We start from the raw sequence: 20,662 nt of genomic DNA, 5'->3' as shown, positions 1-20,662 counted from the left end.
AGGTTTTAAGGTAGATAATTTGCCATTTGCAGGCAAATAAACACTCATGGAAAATCAATGAATGTCACATGTCATTTAATTGAAATATAAAAAAGAGCAGAGACGAGAACAAAAATCGACGTCGCTCGCGAGTTGTCGGAAACACGTTAAACTCACAAAAAGAAAATAATTTCATGACCCGCCATATTGGATTTCATGTTACAAACGGGACAGATGTGACTGGGCGTGATTTCACGAGACTTCCTACTGTTTTAAATGACATCTACGTTAGCTGAGCGATTGAGTCTAATAGAGACAAGCGTCTAGCCGATGATTAAAAGTTGTGACTCTGAAATAATGCAATAATTGTTGTCCCAATAAAATATTCATCACGTGCTGAAATTGGGAATAAGAATACCAGAATCAAGGTCCAGAAACGCAATCTGCGGTGTTTGGTTTTCATCCTTACAAACACTTAAATGCAGTAATCAGTTTGTCCTGATAGAAATGTGTAAAAACATATGAAGTAAATCTACACTGTTGTATTGCTATGATTAAACGTTTTTGGATCTCATTAAATTGTTTTTCTTTTTACATTTTCAACATTTGATTTTTTTCTAATAATAAATGAGTAATGAAAGACCACTACCAGGAAACACCTGGCTAACTAGGCTTATAATTTTAAAATTTCAAATACAAATCTTGATAAATGTTGGGACAAGAGTGTGGTACACATAAACTACTTCTAACCCCCAGTGAAAGTCTGTTTCGCTGACCATTCCACAGCGGTGATCTTATTATTTATTAACAAAGATATCTTTATGCCTGTCTGGAAGCTTGTACGTCTTGGGTTTCTGTTCAGTGTCTACTACGCCTAAAATAATGTGTCTTTAGACTGGGTCTTTGTTACTGTTTCCGCTATAGGGCTTCTCTCTGTAGTGCGGACTGGGTCTTTGTTACTTTTTCCGCTACTGGGCTTCTCTCTGTAGTGCAGACTGGGTCTTTGGTGCTGTTTTCGCTACTGGGCTTGTCGCTGTAGTGCAGACTGGGTCTTTGGTGCTGTTTTCGCTACTGGGCTTGTCTCTGTAGTGCAGACTGGGTCTTTGGTGCTGTTTTCGCTACTGGGCTTGTCTATGTAGTGCAGACGGGGTCTTTGTTATTGTTTTCGCTACTGGGCTTGTCTCTGAAGTGCAGATGGGGTCTTTGTTATTGTTTTCGCTACTGGGCTTGTCTCTGCGGTGCAGACTGGGTCTTTGTTACTGTTATTGCTACTGGGATTGTCGCTGTAGTGCAGACTGTATATTTGTTATTGTTTTCGCTACTGGGCTTGTCGCTGTAACGCAGACTGGGTCTTTGTTGCTGTTTTCGCTACTGGGCTTGTCTCTGTAGCGCAGACTGGGTCTTTGTTGCTGTGTTCGCTACTGGGCTTGTCGCTGTAGTGCAGACTGGGTCTTTGTTACTGTTTTCGCTACTGGACTTGTCTCTGTAGTGCAGACTGGGTCTTTGTTGCTGTTTTCGCTACTGGGCATGTCTCTGTAGTGCAGACTGGGTCTTTGTTGCTGTTTTCGCTACTGGACTTGTCTCTGTAGGGCAGACTGGGTCTTTGTTGCTGTTTTCGCTACTGGGCATGTCTCTGTAGTGCAGACTGGGTCTTTGTTGCTGTTTTCGCTACTGGACTTGTCTCTGTAGGGCAGACTGGGTCTTTGTTGCTGTTTTCGCTACTGGGCTTGTCTCTGTAGTGCAGACTGTGTCTTTGTTGCTGTTTTCGCTACTGGGCATGTCTCTGCAGTGCAGACTGGGTCTTTGTTATTGTTTTCGCTACTGGGCTTGTCTCTGCAGTGCAGACTGGGTCTTTGGTGCTGTTTTCGCTACTGGGCATGTCTCTGTAGTGCAGACTGGGTCTTTGTTGCTGTTTTCGCTACTGGGCATGTCTCTGTAGCGCAGACTGGGTCTTTGTTGCTGTGTTCGCTACTGGGCTTGTCGCTGTAGTGCAGACTGGGTCTTTGTTACTGTTTTCGCTACTGGACTTGTCTCTGTAGTGCAGACTGGGTCTTTGTTGCTGTTTTCGCTACTGGACTTGTCTCTGTAGGGCAGACTGGGTCTTTGTTGCTGTTTTCGCTACTGGACTTGTCTCTGTAGGGCAGACTGGGTCTTTGTTGCTGTTTTCGCTACTGGACTTGTCTCTGTAGTGCAGACTGGGTCTTTGTTGCTGTTTTCGCTACTGGACTTGTCTCTGTAGGGCAGACTGGGTCTTTGTTGCTGTTTTCGCTACTGGACTTGTCTCTGTAGGGCAGACTGGGTCTTTGTTGCTGTTTTCGCTACTGGGCTTGTCTCTGTAGTGCAGACTGTGTCTTTGTTGCTGTTTTCGCTACTGGGCATGTCTCTGCAGTGCAGACTGGGTCTTTGTTATTGTTTTCGCTACTGGGCATGTCTCTGTAGTGCAGACTGGGTCTTTGTTGCTGTTTTCGCTACTGGACTTGTCTCTGTAGGGCAGACTGGGTCTTTGTTATTGTTTTCGCTACTGGGCTTGTCTCTGCAGTGCAGACTGGGTCTTTGGTGCTGTTTTCGCTACTGGGCATGTCTCTGCAGTGCAGACTGGGTCTTTGTTATTGTTTTCGCTACTGGACTTGTCTCTGTAGTGCAGACTGGGTCTTTGTTGCTGTTTTCGCTACTGGGCATGTCTCTGTAGTGCAGACTGTGTCTTTGTTGCTGTTTTCGCTACTGGGCATGTCTCTGCAGTGCAGACTGGGTCTTTGTTATTGTTTTCGCTACTGGGCTTGTCTCTGCAGTGCAGACTGGGTCTTTGGTGCTGTTTTCGCTACTGGGCATGTCTCTGTAGTGCAGACTGGGTCTTTGTTGCTGTTTTCGCTACTGGGCTTGTCTCTGTAGTGCAGACTGGGTCTTTGTTATTGTTTTCGCTACTGGGCTTGTCTCTGCAGTGCAGACTGGGTCTTTGTTATTGTTTTCGCTACTGGGCTTGTCTCTGTAGTGCAGACTGGGTCTTTGTTATTGTTTTCGCTACTGGGCTTGTCTCTGTAGTGCAGACTGGGTCTTTGTTATTGTTTTCGCTACTGGGCTTGTCTCTGTAGTGCAGACTGGGTCTTTGTTATTGTTTTCGCTACTGGGCTTGTCTCTGCAGTTTCCGGTGTAAAAGGTTTGCTTCTTACGGCAGCAACATATTCAATACACATGGAACCGTAATAAGTAAAATATGTACATTCAACGATTTATTATTTCATACGATGATGGTTATATATGAAAGGTTTAATTTTTCCGAAATATATTGCTTTTTACATCCGTTTAGTCTGTATTTTCTACTTTACTAGGTTGAAGAACCATGACGACCACTAGACAATTAAAAAATAACATGTTCCCTTTCATCACTAATATCAATACCGCGAGTGTCTCCATGACTTTCAATGACAATAAACATCTAAATCCATGAGCTGTTTTGTTCAGCATTGTATTCTTTAATAGAATTATAATTTCTTTGTTCCAGGCGGGATTTCGCTAGTTTTCCTGGCGTTTATGTCTTCTGTTCGGCCCGTGTCACTCAAGCACATGCTCCGTTCACTACGGGGTTCAAATTCAGTCCCACAAAACATTGAATATATGAATAATAATCAAAACTACAGGGCTGACATCGACTCGAATTATTAGTCAAATTGAACATAAAATTAGTACACGGAGCAGGAATGGGCGAGCCTCGTTGGTATTTGATACATCGCACAGACTCCCTTGTCGTCCTTCCAATCTTTCAACTTCTTCCGTGGTCCAGAATGGCAGTATTTGTTCGACAATTTTTCAGTCGGGGTCCCCCGCGAAGAGCTCAATTCGATTTGGTACGGTACCAATTTCACCCGAATTACACCGATTATTATCACAGTGGGTGGGGTATCAGAATAATACAGCGTTCTGGAGAAATAATGTTCCCCGAGCTAGAATTAAGCCCCGATATATCTTCTGTTAGTCGATGATCAGTTAGAAAATTGTTCAGATACTTGACAAATCTGTCACCTCGAGCGTGAAAAAGACACAAGCTAAATAGTAGTGTTTATTTAATTCAATTAAGTGCCAATTACAGCGCCATACTGTTTCGGGACAATAAAATCGGGGTAATGTTTCAGGCTCTACCCGTCTGTTTGCAGTGTTATGCGACCAATTGCGCAAAGAAAGGCTGGGGACATGTGAAAGACAAAATCGTGAAATATTTTATTCAAATACAAGACGCACAAAACATCAATACCAAAACCAGAGAAAACCGAACAAAATAACGAAGAAATATTTAGTATTTTGGAGATTAACTTAATTTTAAAGAATTATAATTACATACACGGTTTAAAGAAACAAATGCCATAGATGATTCGAACAAGCACTTAATATGAACGAAATTCAATGCATACAAACATAATGTGAAAATATTCGATCTTCAATCTTCCTGTCTAACTTCATTAAGGTGAAAAAGATCCAGACAGCTATTGCAATTGATACTGGGCGTGAATGGGTGGAGATTTCTTTTCAAATGTCCAATGAGGGGAGTCAGCAGGCATGTTCACTGACGGAATTGATTTTGTTTTTAAGCACGACAATCGCTGAGATGATGCTGTTTATGGAAATATCGGATCACGTGGGGGTAATCGGTGAATCAACTATTCTGGTCACGTGCTATTTAGCGCCGCCTACTGAGAAATAAAATAAGATACATTTGAATGGTAGCAGGTAACTCACATTTAAACAGCTTTTCAATTGAATATTCGTTTGGGTTTTGACTTTTACGGATGTTCAATCGCGCAAAATCGCGTTAGGTTCGCTTCAGGTGAAAAATAAATAGAATAGTATCAATACCCAGTCGCCTTCTTTGGACTTCTTAAGGCGGCATCTAAAATGTTTCCAACACATTTAAGGTAGGTTAAAAGTTTCTTTTTATAATTATAATACCATTGGTGAACTTGTGTTCGTAAAAGTAAATATTTATAATGACAATCTTTAATGTTTAGTTCTTAATGAATAACTAGGGAAAATCATAAAAACAACAGAACTATTACTTCATCACATAAGAACAATATTTATACAGAAAACATGGGTTATCTATGGTTATATCATATTTGATTTTTGTCATTTTCAAATAAATTCTAACAGTACTTCATGCAACGGGAGTTTTATGTCTGATAATCTTACATTATGTCAGGGCAAAACATGTTTTGAATATAACATTCCCTTTTAAAAGAGCGCCAAAGATATATGAACATATTCATAATAAATTGATTTGAATGATCGATTGAACCTTTCTTTGTAAAAGAAAATATATCATGTGCATCTGCTGAAATATTACAAATGGTAATTTGTAGCAAAAATAATATTTTTTATACATTTTAAACTTAATCCTTATGTGTTTCTTCATTTTGTATCTAAAAAGTGTTCCGTTTTAGTGTTATCATATCGGTAATTCTTGGAACGCGCATATACAGTTTAGTAGGGGACCATCGTTGGTCGCAGAGCCCCAGTATTGTTGTGGACGCATATATAAAAATATTCGTTCGAACCATCGATGTTCGCAAAAAACAGTATGACTGTGTGCGGACACATCAATATATTCTAAGGAAACGTCGCTGTTCACAAAACCCAGTATTGTTTTGTACGCATGCATCAATAGATTCTAGGAGACAGCCGTTGATCACAAAAAAAACACAGTATTGTTTTGTACGCATACTTCAATAGATTCTAGGAGACAGCCGTTGTTCACAAAAAACACAGTATTGTTTTGTACGCACACTTTAATAGATTCTAGGAGACCGCCGTTGTTCACAAAAAACACAGTATTGTTTTGTACGCATACTTTAATAGGTTCTAGGAGACAGCCGTTGATCACAAAAAACACAGTATTGTTTTGTACGCATATATCAATAGATTCTAGGAGACCGCCGTTGTTCACAAAAAACAGTATTGTTTTGTACGCATATATCAATAGATTCTAGGAGACCGCCGTTGTTCACAAAAAACACAGTATTGTTTTGTACGCATACAGCCGTTGTTCACAAAAAAACAACACATAATTGTTTTGTACGCATATATCAGTTTATTATAGTTGTGAATGATTTGAGCAGCTAGTGAAATGATTTGTTGGTATAATCTATGATACATATTTTGTCGTTTTTTTCTCTCGCCACTCACATAATTGATGGTACCATATAATATACAATTTCGAAAAGTAGCTCCATTATATTCAAATAAAAGATTAACTACAGGGAATAACTGGTAGATCTACAATTAACGATACCAATTTATCCATAAGGATATCAGTATACATGTAAATATATTGTTGCTTCGGTACTAAAACAATGGAGCTTTAAACAACAAACATAATGCAACTTTCAAAATATCATAATTGGTGATTTTGGGGGTACCTGGCTTTTTTGATTTAGTAAGAACTTACTGGGCTGGTGGGGGTGGGGTGGGTGCTGGGTGGGGGTGAAGGTGGTTTACCGGTATATGTTGCAGCAAAGAACCAATTTTAATGTTTTGATAATACTCATTTTGACTGTGTCATTAACCATTCCATTTTTTTACTGCATGGGTTTTCCTGCATAATTATTCATTTAAATTTGACATTCACTTTTTATGTGTGCTTTTAGTTTTGTCATTGAGATTGGTTTTCACTTAAACAAAATTTAACTCCTTTCCACATCTTTATAAAAAGAACACAACACATTTTGCCTGCTAACTAAATAGTGCAATAATATGACGGAATAATTGAACCATGAATAATATGAAATTGTTAAATATCAGTTTTATCAAAATAAAAAAAACTGAATGAAAATTAAAACGATTTTTTAAAATAAAGATGGAATCGCGTTTTGAGTTAATGTTCCGACACAATCTTAATTTCAGCGAATCAGATACATACGTGGACAGCAACTGTCCTTATTGAAGAAATAATGCATTGCTTTTAGCCTGTATGTTGATCAATTCGAAAAATGTATGCGTGTGTGTTTCACATATTGTAAAGCCAAGTTTTGTTCTGGGGGTGGGAGGGGGGGGGGTAGCTTATTTATATACTCGCACTCGGATAAGATTGTTAGTCATTTTAAGTTGTTGGAACATACTGCACAGACAGAATGTAACCCTGGTTAGAGCTACCCTGTTTCTTAAACGTGCACCAGTGTGTAGCACTATCACACGGGACCCCGATTTAACGTCCCTCCCGGAAGACGGTTAGTGTTAGCTTTAGTGGTGCTTCATGGAATCGAACCTGCGACCACTGAATTGAGAGTCAAATGTATGTTCTGCCCTTTCTTTTCTTCATTATTTGATATTGTTCAATGAAATGAGTAGGACATTTGTAGTTTTTATTTAATCTCGGGATTCTCATCGAAATAACGGTTTCAAATAAAATTAGATGGTTTAAAACTATTTTCCCATGCTTGCAAGTCCAAAAATATTGAATATTTGAACGATAATTTGTAAATAAGGATGAATTAGCGTTTTATTTTATGTTTTGAGGGGATTAACGTTTTAATAATGATAAAGCTTTAAAGTCGTCTGAATGTTTTGTTATTTCCTATTTATTATTTTTGCCACCAGTTTATATTGATGACATTCGAGGACTGGCACACAGACAGTTTATTTAAGTCTCATTTCTATCCATTGTATATGTTATTGAAATATATTATACACTAATGTGTTATAAACCACGCATGTCGGATTGTAAGAAATAATTACAATAAACAGACAACTCATTTAAATTAAAAAAAAAAACTCAAATAATCTAGTAAGAAAAACATTTAGTTTAAGCTTTAAAGTAGTAGTAAATAAATACCTAACGCCTCTTGAACAATTTAAGTTAAATCTCTGAGCGAGTGAATTTCGGCGCAATGAATTGCTATTTCGCACAGAAATAATATAACAAAGAAACTGGGGAGGACAAGGCGGAACTCAGTAATGAGGACTATAATGACGTTGAAGTCATTTGTGCAAAAAATGCCTTCATACGACTGAAAATGATGATGCTTTTCATGATGATTCGGTTATTTTATAATCAAAATGGTGTACAAAATAGCAACAATCTGATTTTAAATTTGATTGTATTCACATTATCACTTATGGTTGTAAAAAAAACATACTCTGCACTGACCTGGCAAATACTGCGTTGGCGATATGGTAAAATTGATACCATTTATTTTCCTTTGCAGTTCTTTATTGAATCAAAAGTATTGAAAGTCATCAATATTTCTCATCAATATTACTCAATGTTTATGACATCTAGTAATAACATGTCACGCAAAACAGTTAATCATTGCAGAACTCACAGATGGATCGCTTTGACAAACTTTTTTTATTTTTTGACTTAGAATGGGCCAATTTTTGCGTAAATGTCTGAGAATCAGTGACATAAGACTAATGACAAAGGATCAGATCGCAGTTTATTTATATGAACGTTCGAAAATTGATGTTTAATGCTGAAAAACTCATTTTCTTAAAGCGTTAGTTACGCGTTAGCGACAAAACTTCAATTTATGAACGTAAATATAAAAAAAACTGATATTTTGCCCCCAGTCTTTTATCACTGGTTTCCAGATATTTACACAAAGATTGATTCATTCCAAGACCAACAAAGTTGGCAAAACGGTCAATATGTGAGAGTGCGGCTTTAAGCGAAATGTTATCTTCAAAACAATTCGATATTTTGAAAAAAAAATTACCAAAATGTGTTTCGAAAAGATTTTATGACTTCATCGCGTTTCTATATCAACACTTATAACACATGTTTGTAGGGGAAATGATTATTGCTTTAATATTCATATAACCGTATAACTAGTTATTGGAGTAGACAGGGACAACTCCAGTAGCCTAAAATTGAACCAAGATCTGGTTTAAAGGGACTAGAAACCAGGCCCCTATTTCTCGAAGCTTCATGTAAGTCTTTTATAACGGTATTAAGCTAAACTCACTATTTTAGTTTATCTATGATTTGTGTTATACTTCCTTCATTAGGTTTTGTTAGACTTCAAATAGGACTCAGCCTTATGGTAATCACAATAAACCATTTTTCATTATCAAACTCGAATTTAAGTATGTATTTTTGCCTTTTAAAATCAGCTACTTAAGCCTGTTAACCTTAAGAAGTTTCGAGCATTTGGGGCCAGATGATACCATTGCAAGAAAAAAAGAAAATTTGAAAAAAGTTACATAAAATTGACATCGTTGTGTACAACGCATTGTTAAAAATACCTACTGATGTAACACATTGATTATGACACATATGTCTTTCGCAGTTTTGGCGTATTTTTCCAATTCGATAATTACCGTTTTTGTTTTGTCTACCTCGTTAATCCCAGTATATTTAAAACAAGCGCCGGTATATGTATCTGTACTAATCACGTGACTTTCACATGCTAGATATACACATTATAGACTGGAAACCATTATGCGTTATTTTAAACAGGTCAACTCAGCTGAGACAGCGACGAAATGTTCTTTTAATCATATAAAATGATATATTATCGGCCTCGTACTAGATCGTATTGATAAGTCTTGGCTTGTTTTGAGGAAATACTGTATTTGCCGATTTTGGGACCATCTGGTGTCTAGCCCCTTTAAAAACACAAGGATCAATGTCCAATAAACACAAATGAGAAACAAACAACGTCAGAAGGTGACGCAAATAGGACGAGTTGTAAGAACGCGAACATGTTTTACATTTACCTTGTTTTTATAACTCATACATCATTCTAATTGTTCCGTCAATATTTTTACGAATGGCTGCTGATCCTTTGAAAATTAAAAGAAGTAGTGCATGTTTGGTATCATATATCTAGAGAGATGACAGACAGCTAAAGATGCCTTTTATGCAATGACTCCTCAAGGTGTAGCCAACCTCGCTGGGAGTTTACGTGTCTGTTTACAGAGCGAACGATCTCACTAATCCAGGAAAGAAGTTCAAGGTGGAGACAAACGCCAATCAGCTGTACATGGCCGGCATTGTTGTCTTGTTTAAAGACTGTAATGTGGTTGTAGTTGAGGGAGGTCCTATGAATCTTAACCATCAAGTATATGCTTATCTGTATGCTTAGATAAGTATACCCATTGTTCTATATAATAGTAACATGAAGTAACATATTAATGATTAAGAATGGGCGGAGTGGGCCATAACGGCATGAGGAATATGCAAAATGAACTTTTGTTTTAGCAGCTTTAAAGGGGCACAATTTAGGTTTACAAATCATATGTTCAGTTTTTGTTTAGATCATGAAAGTCAATTGAGTCAAATATAATGCACTAGTCAAATGTAACCGTTTTGGCAACGTTTTATTTTTTGTCTAGAAATGAGCCAATTTTTGCGTAAATATCTGAAAACCAGTGACTTCTGACAAAAAATCAGATCGCAGTTTTACATATTTGCGTTCGAAAATTGATGATTTATGGCGTTACACGTTACAAACGCTTAAAGTAAAATGCGTAAAACATCGTTTTTGGAAAATACATTTGAAGACCTGCGATCTGATTTTTGTCAGCAGTCTTATATCACTGGTTTCCATGCATTTCTGCAAAAAAATGCTTGTTCCAAGACAAAAAATAAAATAAAAAGTTGTCAAAACGTTCAGTCTGTGAGAGTACAGCTTTAAGAGCAAAATGTATTTCCTAGAAATACATAATGATAGTGAGTTTTGTCTTCTGCATAATACTCATGTGTTTATTGAAGTGTTTTAATAAACTTTAATGATGCCTCCTCATCATCAATGTATTTTAAACTGACTGTACGCGGACGAGTCGATGTGAATAGTCGGCGGCGTGTTGTCAGACCGTTTCTGTTGCATTTTATTTAATTTACATGGAGCCTGAAGGACGTTGGTAACACATTTTACAAATATGTGTCAACTCAGTTGAGCGAAAATAAGCGTTTAATTCACGATCCATTCAAAGAACATTACCTTCTTTTGATTACCTGTCATTCAGAGCTGTAACATTTTGCATGGATTGATTCAATCCCGTAAGCGCTCGGTTGTACGTCTTACAAAGCGTAGTTCTTGAAAATATATAGGTGGTGTTCTTAAATGAATTTAGGGCTGAGCTACGCCATAGTGGACGCTGTATAAATCCTCGGCCAGTTTGTCAAAATTATAATAATAATAATAATAATAATAATAATAATAATAATAATAATAATAATAATAATAATAATAATAATCATCATAATCATAATCATAATAATGATATACTACTACTACTACTACTACTACTACTACTACTACTACTACTACTACTACTACTACTAATAATAATAATAATAATAATAAAAATAATCATAGTAATATGATATAATACAATATTAATAATAATAATAATGATAATAATAATAATAATAATAATAATAATAATAATAATAATAATAATAATAATAATTATAATAAAAATAATCATAGTAATATGATATAATACAATATTAATATTAATATTAATAATAATAATAATAATAATAATAATAATAATAATAATAATAATAATAATAATAATCAATTGTGTAATGTTTTAAAGTGTAATTCATATTGCATGTACTTAGTTTAAATTGATTCCCAGTGAAGTATATTGCATAAATAATTGATCTTCCTACGAGTAAAGACCTAACGTTTAGCTGCTAAATTGAAATTATTACGCGATCTTCTTGCAGCGTAGAAAAATGTCAAGAATTCTGACATTGTAAACCGTCCATATACATACTAGGTTGTGTTGTTTCGATGGAAAAATGGACGAGTTTCATTTTCTTTTAACACACGCATCCCTCTCTCTATATATATTTAGGGTAAAACATTTCTGAAACTGATGCGTAAGAATGCAAACGCATTTTGAACTAAGTTTCTATTAAAATATTCTCTAAAAAATTACATAACAAACATTTCAAAAAATGTACAAAGGATATATGTATGGACATAAAGGTACGCTTGCGCGGGACATGGTCGTAAATGTATAAACGATTTTGAATAGCAATTAATCTTGACACAGATGTTCTTGGCATGAGCAGAGCTAGTAAGATTATAGAGAAAGGATTCACCCATGCTTCATTTAACCGCAAAAACGGTAGAATTAACCCGTATTGATGTTTTGTTGTCGGCTAAGACGTAAGCTATTTAATATTTACGTCGGTGAAAGACCTTTTTTGCCTGTATTATGTACCGGCAATGTACGGTCTCAGAAACGAACTAATGTGCGACTGAAGCTCTTAAAATAGTCGTAGGGGTTCAGATTACACGTGCTCTGTCAGAAAATTACAAATACATACACGGGGCACATTTACCCAAGTGGGCAGATTTGCACCAGGGGCATATATGTGCATATCTTTTAATAAATTCACCATCACTTTGCAACTTTGCATGTTATATGAACGCAACCACTGATTTGCTTCCGGGGGTGTTTCGATTTCGATACGGTTTTACGCTAAACCTATATTTAAAGGAAAAAAGGTTAAAAATACAACAATAATTATTAATTATTCCATGATTTTTTATCGAAATTTCTCCAAAATTTTCTGGAAAAAACCCTGAAATGTTTGGAATCCATGTTAATGTATGATTTAACTACTGTAACAGCTGAACCCCGTTGGCTCGAGCTCCCGGTGACCGGCGAAAATACCTCGAGCAAACGATGAAATGGAACCAAGCGAGCTTGAGCCAATGGGGTTCAATTGTAATTTGTTTTCAAGTTTGGCTATTTATTCTTTGTTTAAGACTAATTCCTTTGCATATAAACATGAAGTGATGCATTTTATTTAAACATTTCTACGAATAAACAGTTAAAAAGAATCTGAATTTTACCATATCGAATTTTGTCAAGCAACCTCATGTCACCATGTCAAACTTATAACCTAATTTTTGGAACTTGGAGCGACAGTTGTAGCAACGCGCGCAGAATTCAGCTCTCAATTTCAGCTGCCTTTAAATTTAAACGTGATTACTCTCTCCTGTATTAGACATTAACATTTGGCAATTTTGTTATCAGATTTAGAACAGATGATGAGAATACTTTCTTTGGCTTAACGTTTTTCAGAGACATAATTTTAGTGTTATTAAAGAAATACTAAAATATATAACACAGTACTGACTGGAACAAGCAGTCCGTGGCGTTGTGGGACAGCTGACTAGTTTCTTTTTTGTATAAATATATTTAAGCTCGATTGTGACGAAAACTGATAGCTTATAGAATCACTCTCGAGTCCGTTTCTTGGGTATATCCCCAGCACTGGTGTCCATTTTGAGAGGCCATGAGAAAATATCCCTGGTGTGGATCGAACCAACAACCTCTTGGGTGAGCGGCGTCAGAGAGGGACACCTATACCACTATATCACTCTTACCCTCGACATCAGACTAGTTGGCCGAATTTTTAAAAGGCTTGCATACGTCGAAAATTACGTGAACCATTTCGGTTATATGCCTTTTGACAAGAAGCCACATTCGTGCTGCGTCATCTCTAAGGTTCCTCTCTTTTCTTAAGAAGGTGGAAAAAACACTGTAATGTATGTAGTATATATTATAATAAGGTTATGTGTTCCAAATTGAACACTTACAATTCCGTGTATTTTATTTCAAGCTGAAAATTACGAGCGCCTCAATGCCTCCTACTGACAGCAGTATATATTTCAGTGTCATCGCCGAGACATCCAGGTCTTGCTGTGTTTTCTCGCGTCAACATGCAGGGTGGAACAACACATAATAACAAATGACTAATTTATTCAAAACATTAGCCGCCCGTAATAAAACTTTGGCTCAAATAACCGGGCTTTGCGCTCTATGTTTATATTACCTGTGGATGCAAACCCACGAAAATCCATAGAAAACAATACTAGGCTCCTGACACGCTAATCCTAAACCCAAAAGCCTATGGGCTCCCAGCTTGAAGCCCAATGTGAATGAATGAGAGCCCGAAATAGGTGTAAATGAAACCGTTCACATTTAATTGTAAGTGTCTTGGAATATATACAGTTTCATGATAGCTTTAACATTACTTTGTGAATTTATTGCAAACCTCAACATTCTTAAATATTTCATTTTTGTCATTTTCATTCTAAGACCATTTATTATATTGAAATTTAAAGAGATTGTACTATGATTCATATGTCAATCATTTTGACGTAGGCGGTGTTGAGTGTACATAGGGTTTACAGTTATTTACGGAACACGAGAATAAGATTTTTTTTAGTGTACCATTGTTAACCAACATATGAAAAAAACGAAATAAACCATGACAAATTTTCAGCACGCTCAGAGTAAACAAAATTGTTAATAACAATATAAATGTTGCCATAACTATGTCGGTAGAAACACTTGAGTGTAGATCGGTACTACTGATTCATCATAATTATGTCACGCTAACTTATATTTGTCTCGTTCTATTTTCAGTGTTACTGGAATCTGTGACATACCGGTTCCACGACTTCCGCTAGAATTCAGCAAGACTCTTCTAACGCCCAGGCCCCTACGCCAACCGCTGCCAGCACATACACCGTCCGCTCACGCCAGGCCAACGCATACGCACTCCGCATTTCCTTTCCATCCAGCAAATCGCGGTTACCAAGCACTTCCGGTTTTATCAATTCCTCCGCCAGCAAGTGTCGCACCTGGTGTTGCCATACCGACGCCAATTCTCCCATACCCTGGGTTCCCGATTCCTCCGTTCGCTGTAGGCTCGCCCGCACACGACATACATCAGCTTAACATTTTACAGTCGTTCAATCGGGCGCAACAGGTCGGGCCTTCGGAGCAGCATAAAGTCAAAACTCCGATAAACAGGAACTATTTGGAACTAGCAATGTTGGTATGCAATACGTTCCGTGGGAAACTATTCCCTTGTCCACATTGTCGCTACGTAACGGACAGACGTAATAACCTGAAGCGTCACATATCTACAATGCATCAGACGTGCGACAAACAGCTCGAGTGTTGTGGCGTCAGCTTTAGCACCAAAGCTTCTTTACGCGAGCATATAATGATATTTCACCACAACGGATATTCTTGCCCATATTGCGGGAGACGATTCTGTCGCAAAGCGTTGCTAAAACGTCATTTGTCGGTGCATAGCGGACAAAAGGACTACACTTGCCCCAGTTGCGATTATGCGACGAGTCATAAAAGCAATCTGGAAAGACACAAACGCATACATGAACGCCTGAAGCTAGGCGAGGACGGAAGCTTGTTTGAATGTGGAGATTTCACAAGCCACCATAAATCTCACAGCCCCGACACGACCGATAACTCTTGTCTAGGAAACGGCAACAAGGGCAGTAACTTTGTCGAACTCGATTCAGCGGACGAGAGCTCTGATGTAGATGTTGAGGAGAGCATGAATGAGGAAAATGTACTTACGAATTATCCAGTTTTCTGTCCGCCATTAAACCTTCGCCGCGAAACAGTCACCTCGAGTGAGGAGACTGGTGTCGACAGACGTTTACATCAAGACGTTGAGGATACAAACGTACCGTCGTTTGAACATTTTAAAACGTTCAATTCAGAAGCTCTACCAGCGAAGGCAAGTTCAAGTGATGAAGAAAAGGACTTTCACAACATTTATAAGATTCCCCAGCAATTAGCTTTGGACTTTTCAAAGCAATCGGCAAGACAAAGTTCTCATATTTGAGGAATACGTTTGGTTTCTTATGTAAAGACGCAGATATCTAGTCAACCCTTGTGTGTGTGTGTGTGTGCGTGCGTGCGTGTGTGTGCGTGCGTGCGTGCGTGCGTGCGTGCGTGTGTGTGTCTCCACTACCGTTTTCTTAATACAAATTACTCGGATAGTATTTTATATTTATATTGTTTAAAAGTATGTTTATATTGTTTATGCATTATAAATGCATAATTATTATTACATACCCATACATATACATATATGTATGTATATAATTACTTTATTTCACTGTGATGAGATTGTGAACAAGGTATACCATTTAAGAATCATCATTTTGTTACTATATGTTACATTTATATGTATTGTCACAATTGAAAATTGGTACATGTATTTATTAAAATTTCACTTGTTGCCAATAAATGTAACAACAAAAAACATTGAATCGTGGTTGCCGGATGTTCCTATTGAATATTTGGACAAAGGGATTGTTTATTAATCTTAAAATGAAACGAACGGTTTTAAGTAAATCTATAGACATTTTGCCAATTTTGTCTTACTGTGATGAAAGGATATATATATATATATATATATATTCAAGGTTATCAAGTAAGCACACTCGCTTCTCGCCTAGGAGAACCGGGTTCGATACCTGGTATGGGCGCATATGGATTTGGTTTGTGCCGACGAAAGCGATTCATTGTAATTAATTGTTGCACAATCAATGTAAAAAATAAACAAAAGAAAATATAAAATGCCCCTACACGATGGCAGGAACAAGACGAATGTAAGATATGCCGTTGCAATTACAAAGAGCTCTTGTCTAACTGAGACCAAGTCGTAACGACTCGGCGAGCTCCAGCAAGTTCGGAAGAGCATATTCTATGGATAATAGCCGAACTTGTTCCGATTCAATGGAGACCGTTGGAATAAAATACGATAAGTATTATAGTTGCCTGGATTTTTTTTCTACGCACACGGAATAGATTAGCGAAATAACGAGAAAGAGGTTGTGTAGGTTTTCGGGGAAAGAAACATTGATATACACGAGTTAGCTTTTGCTAGAGTTACATGTGCAAATATAACGCTTGCTACCGTCAGTGGCCACATATTGGGGGCGCAACTTTGGACGTGCGGCCTTATCCCCAGCAACATCAAGGTATATGCTCTAAACGAAGAATTGGGGTCTGGTGGACGTTTGGTTTGGTTTGGTTAAATTCCCTTGAAAAGCTTGTAACTTTAGGAGGTGGGGTGGGGTGGGGGCGTTCCGATCCCTTAGGTTACTTATTCACGAAGAAGTTACTTAATAAACTCTAACCTATACTAAGGTCCACTCGATATATATATCAGATTAAATGTATCGTTTCAATCAAGGTATACTTTTATTGATTCTAATTAAAAAATAATTTAATTTACTACATTCGTACTCTTGTAGCTCCTCAGATTGCATAGACTTTCAGACTGAAAACTGGGTCTCGCTCAAGAAGAAAAATGTCCTTTGATTGTTTTTTCTCTTAACGTTGAAACTTATAAATTAACCTAGCCTCTAAATCCCAAGGCGATATTCATTGAGAGGCATTACTCTTTTGTTGCTATTGTACTCCGATGGCAATGCCTTTCACGCGGAAACCTCCGGTGATCCTCAAAAGAACGGTTCCATTAGGGACGCGAAGAACCGAAGACGCGAGTACACAAGAACGCAGGCGAAGGAGCGTAGGGATGAAGGCGAATAAGTGGGCACACAAAGGTAAAGACGCGAAAGTTCGAACGGACGAAGGTAACTTAAGTACTTAAATCAAATAAGTGCATATTTTAAGAATGTATTGATAACTGTCAAGTCATATATTCAAGTGACTATTAATAACAACACAATGTGAGGTTAGATAAAGATTGTCTGTATATTGTAATATGCTAGTTATAGAATCAGGAGTATCATTTTTATTGTTATGTCCAGCATAAGATGTTTATAGGGCCATGGTTACACCAATTAAACTTTATTTATTTATTTATTTATTTATTTATTCATCCATCCATCCATCCATCCATCCATCCATCCATCCATCCATCCATCCATTTATTTATTTATTTATTTATTTATTTATTTATTTATTTATTTAATTATTTATTTATTTATTTATTTATTTATTTATTTATTTATTTATTTATTTATTTATTTATTTATTTTGCTTTATTATTTTTTTCCAAATATTCAAACGGAATTGATTTATATCATAAATTTATTTGCACAGTTCAACTACAGACCGCACCGAAAATGTGCATTGAGTCACCATTCAGTTTTTTGCACATTTCATATTTTATGTAATAAAATCTATCCAGCTATTGTTAACTATATATTTAATCATATGTTTAAATGTTATAGCTGTATGCAATCCTTAATTGGAAAATAGAATGACTCTCCTTTCATATCAATAACACACTTTAACTGTCCCCGTCGAATCGTATACCATACCAGGATAAGTGTTAAATAATATCTAGAATGACTGCATTAGCTCCATTGTTAAAGAGGAAATCGGGCGTTTGAGATTCTCCATTTTCGTGTTTATATACCGCATGAAGTGCTGAAATATCTTGTCAAGCCTCTTGTGACACAATAAAAGCCTCGCCGAACTCGCGATTTAATTTCGTTTACCGTAATTATACGCTGAAAAGCCGTTTTTAAATGGGTATCAATTGAGCCTTGAGTGTTCTAATAACAAACGAAGCTGCAAATCGGATATTGCCTGAACAATTATTCCCGTAGTCCGCCATTTTTCCTCACATGAAATTTCCTATAATTTCGTCCATTTATTTCCTTTCAATTTACCGACAACCGGGTTAATACAAAAACACGAATTACACGAAAATGGATTTTACCTGCATTTATCTCCCTTTAAAAAAGCGATATAAAAGTGATGATATGGTGGTGACAAAATTATCTAATACGGGCAGGATTGTTCAATCAAAACTTAGTCTGGTTCATTAAATGCGACGATGTAAATACATGGAGCTCCGTACTGTTCAGAATATTCTAATATCCGTCCATGCGGGTAAAATAATTGTTACATAAAATGAAACCTTTGAATGGGTTCTAATTTTGTCACAGATAAAATATCAAAATAACTCGACCATTATTGAAACAAACCAGGTACAATTGCAATATAGAATAGGGAAAATGTCATTGGATACATTTATTTATTGATAAAGCTATTTTAAAGAAATGTGTGGTCTGTTCTTTTTGTGTTTCTCGTCCAGTTTTGACTTCTGGCTTGTCCCGGAATGCTTCATTGTATTTTAAAGAAAAACAAGAAAAATGGTAATTTAAATAGTCACATTAGGGGTCGATATGTTCATCTCTTTTTAGAAACGATTAATTTGACCAAATACCATTTTATGCCTTCATATAAATGTGTGTATATCCCGGACGGTTCTAAATGTATAGTCACCTGACTGAGGAGAACTTACGTTAAGGTAAAACTTATTTTTACACCGCACTGATTCACTAGCGGATCCAGGGGGTGGGGCGCAACCGGCACCCCTCCACACCCCAAAAATCGTACAAGTTTACGTTTTATTTCAATATAGGAAAAAAAGTAATAAAATGTGCCCAAAATGCACCATTTCGGACTAGAAATTGTAGAAGAAAAAAATATAGGGGAATACCCCAAACCCCCTTGCCAACAAGTTAAACAAAACAAATATCAGTTCTGAGGGAGACGTTTTAACCCCTAAGTCACGCTCCCTCTAACGCCAAATCCTGGAACCGCCGCTTTGGTCTACAAGTTGATTTAAATTGCACAAGGGCCGAATTTAGTGTTCCTTGGACCAAAGGTGCATTTTCCCTACGACCACGAACACGGTCATACCAAGACAAAGATATATACATTTAGGACCGATCTAAGTCGCAAGCTTTCACGTCGAGATTCACTTCCGTCGGACCGAAACGTATCTGTTTCAACTTTCAAGTCAAATCGGTTTGTACATGTAGTGGTGGTAATTACATATATTCAAAGAGCATATGTGATCACAACTGCTTATAGAGCGTAGAGTCGCTGGACTTCAGTAGTCCCACAATCGTTGGTTGACATAGGTAATCACAACTACTTACAGAGCGTAGAGTCGCTGGACTTCAGTAGTCCCACAATCGTTGGTTGACATAGGTAATCACAACTACTTACAGAGCGTAGAGTCGTCGGACTTCAGTAGTCACACAATCGTTGGTTGACATAGGTAATCACAACTACTTACAGAGCGTAGAGTCGCTGGACTTCAGTAATCCCACAATCGTTGGTTGACATAGGTAATCACAACTACTTATAGAGCGTAGAGTCGCTGGACTTCAGTAGTCACACGATCGTCGGTTGCCATAGGTAATTATAACTACTTATAGAGCGTAGAGTCGCTGGACTTCAGTAATCACACGATCGTCGGTTGCCATAGGTAATCACAACTACTTATAGAGCGTAGAGTCGTCGGACTTCAGTAGTCACACGATCGTCGGTTGCCATAGGTAATCACAACAACTTATAGAGCGTAGAGTCGTCGGACTTCAGTAGTCACACGATCGTCGGTTGCCATAGGTAATCACAACTACTTATAGAGCGTAGAGTCGTCGGACTTCAGTAGTCACACGATCGTCGGTTGCCATAGGTAATTACAACTACTTATAGAGCGTAGAGTCGCTGGACTTCAGTAGTCACACGATCGTCGGTTGCCATAGGTAATTACAACTACTTATAGAGCGTAGAGTCGCTGGACTTCAGTAGTCACACGATCGTCGGTTGCCATAGGTAATTACAACTACTTATAGAGCGTAGAGTCGATGGACTTCAGTAATCACACGATCGTCGGTTGCCATAGGTAATTACAACTACTTATAGAGCGTAGAGTCGCTGGACTTCAGTAGTCACACGATCGTCGGTTGCCATAGGTAATCACAACTACTTATAGAGCGTAGAGTCGTCGGACTTCAGTAATCTGCAATTTTTGCTTCAAAAATCTTAATTATAAGGGAGATAACTCTTGTACCTCTAGTACCTTTAATTCCTTTTCGGTAATTCTTCGCTTGATTTCCTTAAT

General features: G+C 37.2%; 1 protein-coding gene across 1 annotated transcript; it reads left to right on the top strand.

Moving 5' to 3' along the window:
* Nucleotides 1–4,748: 4,748 nt before the first annotated feature.
* LOC128219840 (replication initiator 1-like) lies at nucleotides 4,749–15,971 on the top strand. The gene is made up of 2 exons (XM_052927945.1): nucleotides 4,749–4,883; nucleotides 14,368–15,971. The coding sequence occupies exons 1-2, from the start codon at nucleotides 4,864–4,866 to the stop codon at nucleotides 15,599–15,601; spliced, it is 1,254 nt and encodes a 417-aa protein (XP_052783905.1). The 5' UTR covers nucleotides 4,749–4,863; the 3' UTR covers nucleotides 15,602–15,971.
* Nucleotides 15,972–20,662: the final 4,691 nt, after the last annotated feature.

This window comes from Mya arenaria, chromosome 15 (genome assembly GCF_026914265.1).
Source record: "Mya arenaria isolate MELC-2E11 chromosome 15, ASM2691426v1".
Taxonomy (NCBI): Eukaryota; Metazoa; Mollusca; class Bivalvia; order Myida; family Myidae; genus Mya; species Mya arenaria.
Note: the sequence above shows the minus strand (reverse complement) of the source record. Positions and strands in the feature narration are given on the sequence as shown.